We start from the raw sequence: 4231 nt of genomic DNA, 5'->3' as shown, positions 1-4231 counted from the left end.
AAACACACAAACCCTTATGCACATATCTAACACACAAACACCCACATAGACACACAAACACACAAACAAACCCTTATGCCTGGCGTGGCAGCACATGTCTTTAATCCTGGCACTCAGGGATGCAGAGGCAGGTGGATCTCCGAATTTCAGGCCAGCCTGGTCTACACAGGGAAACCCTATTTTGAAATAAATAAAAACAAACAAACAAACAAACAGTAAGTATTAGAAAAATAAAAAGCAAGACATCTATAGAAACGTACAAAAGAAAAGAGACAGTGATTCATTCTCTGGAAAGGAGAACAGTCTTGCTCGTGCAGTACACCTTCATAGACTGCATGAAGCATGAGGACAACGGCTTTCACTTAACAGCCAACTACACCAAGTTTTCAGAGAAAACACATTGTAAAATAAAAACCACATGACTGGGCTGTGCATGACCCACTCAATGGGAATTACACTCAAGACATACAAATATACTGGCATAAGCAATTGTGCAAGTATCAATTTAAGATGATTTCTGATTAGAAAAGACAGTTTGAAAACATATTCTCAAGGGACTGAAAACCACAAATACACAAATATGTGTCTATTGTCAGTTTTCAACATGAAAATAAAAGCTTAAGCCTTGTAGTAACTAAAGATAAAATATTTTAACCTAAATCATCAAACAAGCACTTGTCTACAAAAGCATACCTGGGGACATTGTTATTGGAATCTTCACTCTCATTTGCCAGACCGCCAAACAAATAGCATTTGTTACCATATAAAGAGAAACTATGTCCGAGACGAGGACAAGGAGGTGAGCCAGAAGGAGGAGGCTGGGGTTTCACTTTTCTCCATAGCCAACGACTTGCCTAACGAGAGAAGACATCCATATGAAAGCAGGCAGCGTGTCTATGTCAGTGCTATCAACAGTGAGCCACCCGTGACTGCCTCTGGGGATGAAGGACAAACATTGGCTAACACTGAGACTCGGTCTCACTATGAACTCTACACACAGTGAGTTTCATGACACTTCTAGGCTGGCCACAAACTCCAAGAGACCTGCATGCCTCTGCCTTCCAAGTTCTAGAAAAAAGTCATGCAACACTATGCCCAGACAACTGGCTAACTTCTGAAATTAACAGGTTTATACTGGGAAGGCTGGCTGTGGTAACCCCAGAATTTGTGAGGCAAGAGGACCAGGAAGTGAAAGCTATCCTTGGCTACCAAGTGAGTTTTAATGGCAGCCCGGGTTATGTGAAATTTGTGTCACAGAGCAGTGTGTGTGTGTGTGTGTGTGTGAGAAAGAGAGAGAACAGACATTCAAATGAATCTCCTATACACACACGTTTTCATAATGATACACTAAGTTTATAATAATAAATATCATCACTTCTAATTTCTTCCAAGTGAAAAAAATTAGTATCTACATATAGAACTTTAAGATAAGGTGTAATTCATGAAATCTAACTTTTATATATTAGGTAATCTATGCATGCTAAATATTGAACCTTTAATAGCAAATCAAATTTCATTAAATCACATTAAAACAAAGTTCATTTAACAAATCAAATTCCAATTTTTTTTTTTTTTTTGGCCATGAGAATCTTCTCTATTTGAAACAGTGGTTTGCTTGGAAATACATACAACCAAATTACATCTGCCAGTGGCAGACACCCTCATAATCAGGGCCCTTGGAACCTATCAAGAACAGTCACCAAGAACAAGCTCCGGTTTAACAAGCAAATCAAATCTGGAAAGACTCTATGAAGCCGTGACCTCTCGGCATGACTGTGTGGGTGGGTCACTGCTGCTGCTAAAGGAAGCCATTCCTCTCATACTGAGGCAGGCGTTTTCAAAGCACGCTCTGGGTTAGACACGCAAACGCCCAGGTCCCTGCGTGGACAATACTGGCTCCAAACACCAGAGGCAGGAGCCAGCAGTCTGTCCCAGCAGTCCGAGGGTGCTGGTGTTGGAAGCTAAAGGACTAGCGCACTCGCACACAGAAGCCTATGCCTGAGGCAGTACAGGACTGCTAAAGGTCAGGCGTCTTTAAGCTGTAAATGTCACCAGACACAGTGAGGTGGAAACATCGTCTGGGAGGCTACAAAGTGTGGAGCATCTGTTACTGTGCCCATGCTGATAAAACATTTTGTAATCTCTTCTTAAAACTTCTGACAATTTCCTTAGACACTTCAGACTGAGATAACAAATGTCAAACACACTTACTTGTAGCTCATATAGCTCATTGCTGTATCTTCCATATTCAACCATGCCCCCAAACACGAGTATTCTAGTGCCATCACAGACAAATCCATGGGCCGCACAGCCTGGAGGGATGTCTCCTCTGACAGCTGGTAGGAACCACTGATTTGTAACTAGTTACCAAAAAAATACTGAAGTCAATTATAACAAACAATAGCTAACATTCCATGAGTTTCATAATTAGATTATCAAGAATATATACATCTAATCAAAATATACACGCATATATACATACATACCTATCCTGAGCCTGTATTCTAGTAGCAGCCAAAGGGGATTCTTTTGCTCCCTAGAGGGTACTGACTTTGCAACGTCCACAATCATATTTAGTTGTTACAACTTTCGGAAAGGAGGGGCTGCTACCAGTGAGCTGAGCCTGAGGATGTCAGCAAACATCTTATACCATAAGAGGTGGTCTCTATGGCCAAAACTCACCTGTGCCAAAATGTCACTAATGTTTTTGTTGAAAGCCCTGATTTGCATTATTCAGCGCCTAGAAAAATCCTGATAGGTGTCCTGGCCATTATAGACATGGAAAACCTCAGATTTAGAAAGGCTTGGTAACTTTTTTTTTTTTTTGATTTTTCGAGACAGGGTTTCTCTGTGGTTTTGGAGCCTGTCCTGGAACTAGCTCTTGTAGACCAGGCTGGTCTCGAACTCACAGAGATCCGCCTGCCTCTGCCTCCCGAGTGCTGGATTAAAGGCGTGCACCACCACCGCCCAGCGGCTTGGTAACTTTTAATACTGATTCTGAACTAGCAAAGCAAGAGTCTAAACAGGTGTAACTTCTTCTAAGTTCATAGTATTTACAGTATACCAAATCAAATACTTCGTAAACTTTTGATTCTGGAGTATTAGGGGCGGTAACAAAGAGGACCAAAAGTAACAAAATTTCTCCTACCGAATTTGGCCTTTAGAGGACTACTGTGATCAAGTTGTTTCATCAAAGAAAAGTTGTGTGGTTGGGAACTAGATCGACCCCAAACTCCGTATAGTTACTTATTAGTTTCCGATGATTGCTAGACTACTTACTAGTGGGGAAAATAAATTTCTACCCTGCATGGTGGCAAAGGCTTGTCGCCCTGACCAGCGACACTTCACGCTCTGTAGCGGTGCCTCAGCTGAGACTGTCCTCTTTGGCGAGGACCAGTCCAGCCAAGCCCAGCACAGACACCCATCAACCGCAAATCCCTTCCCTGCCAGTTTAGAAAAAGTCTCGCCGGCTTCCGCCAGATACCGAGGACCGAAGACCTCCCCGCCCCTCAATCCTCTCCCGAAAGAGAGCGGGGAAGGCAAAGACTACCGAAGCCCGGCTAGGGGTGGCTTGTGTTTGACAGTGGCTGGGATCTCGGTCCCCCGAAGTGATCAGCCCGGGGTGGTGGGAGGGGGGAGAAGCCCAGACCGTGGAACCCGCCGTCTCACTCGGGTCCGCGGGCACGGATGGGTCGGGGTGTCTCCATGTCGGCCGGCGAGCCCGGGGAAATCGAGCCGCCCTCCGGCACGCTGCCAGCTCGGGCTGCCGCCCACCCAGCCACCCAGCCGGCAGGCCGAGAGCTCCCCACCGACCGCCTGCCCCAGTCGGCCGAGGGAGCCGCGACCCCGGCGGTGACAGCTGTCAGCCCCGCGACCGCCGCGCCTCCCCTCCCCCAGCTCCGCCGCCGCCGCCGTCCCCGAGGCGGGGTCGCCGAGCCGCCGCCTACCGGTGTTGTAGACGTGTAGCTCGTCCGCGATGCCCTCGTTGCCCCCGCCGAAGATGATCATCAGCTCCCGGATGGCTACGGCTCGGTGTCCGTGCCGGGCGCGGGGCACCGGCCCGGTAAAGGAGGAAACCCGCCTCCAGTTGAGGAGGCTGGGAGCCGCCATCTTCCCAACCCCCGCCCCTCGGCCCACAATGCCCCGCGCGCCACGGGCCCCACGGCTCGTGGGGGAGACCGGGCACCGCCTCCAGCGGTGCGCGCGGGAGGCCCGGCACGTGACCCGCGGG

At 47.6% G+C, this 4231-nt stretch overlaps 1 protein-coding gene across 2 annotated transcripts in view; it reads right to left on the bottom strand.

Moving 5' to 3' along the window:
* Positions 1 to 4126, bottom strand: part of Hcfc2 (host cell factor C2) — a 30487-nt gene extending 26361 nt beyond the window's left edge. For both annotated transcript variants that reach the window (XM_005358227.3, XM_013350401.2), the window contains exons 1-3: positions 3948 to 4126; positions 2212 to 2360; positions 694 to 854 (exon numbers count right to left, since the gene is read on the bottom strand). In XM_005358227.3, coding sequence (XP_005358284.1) covers positions 694 to 854; positions 2212 to 2360; positions 3948 to 4110 — 473 coding nt within the window. In that variant the 5' untranslated portion in view covers positions 4111 to 4126. The remainder of the gene's footprint in view (positions 1 to 693; positions 855 to 2211; positions 2361 to 3947) is intronic.
* Between the last annotated feature and the right edge of the window lie 105 nt (positions 4127 to 4231).

The sequence above is a fragment of the Microtus ochrogaster genome, chromosome 24 (genome assembly GCF_000317375.1).
Source record: "Microtus ochrogaster isolate Prairie Vole_2 chromosome 24, MicOch1.0, whole genome shotgun sequence".
In the NCBI taxonomy this organism is placed as follows: Eukaryota; Metazoa; Chordata; class Mammalia; order Rodentia; family Cricetidae; genus Microtus; species Microtus ochrogaster.
This window is presented reverse-complemented; position numbering and strand designations above follow the sequence as displayed.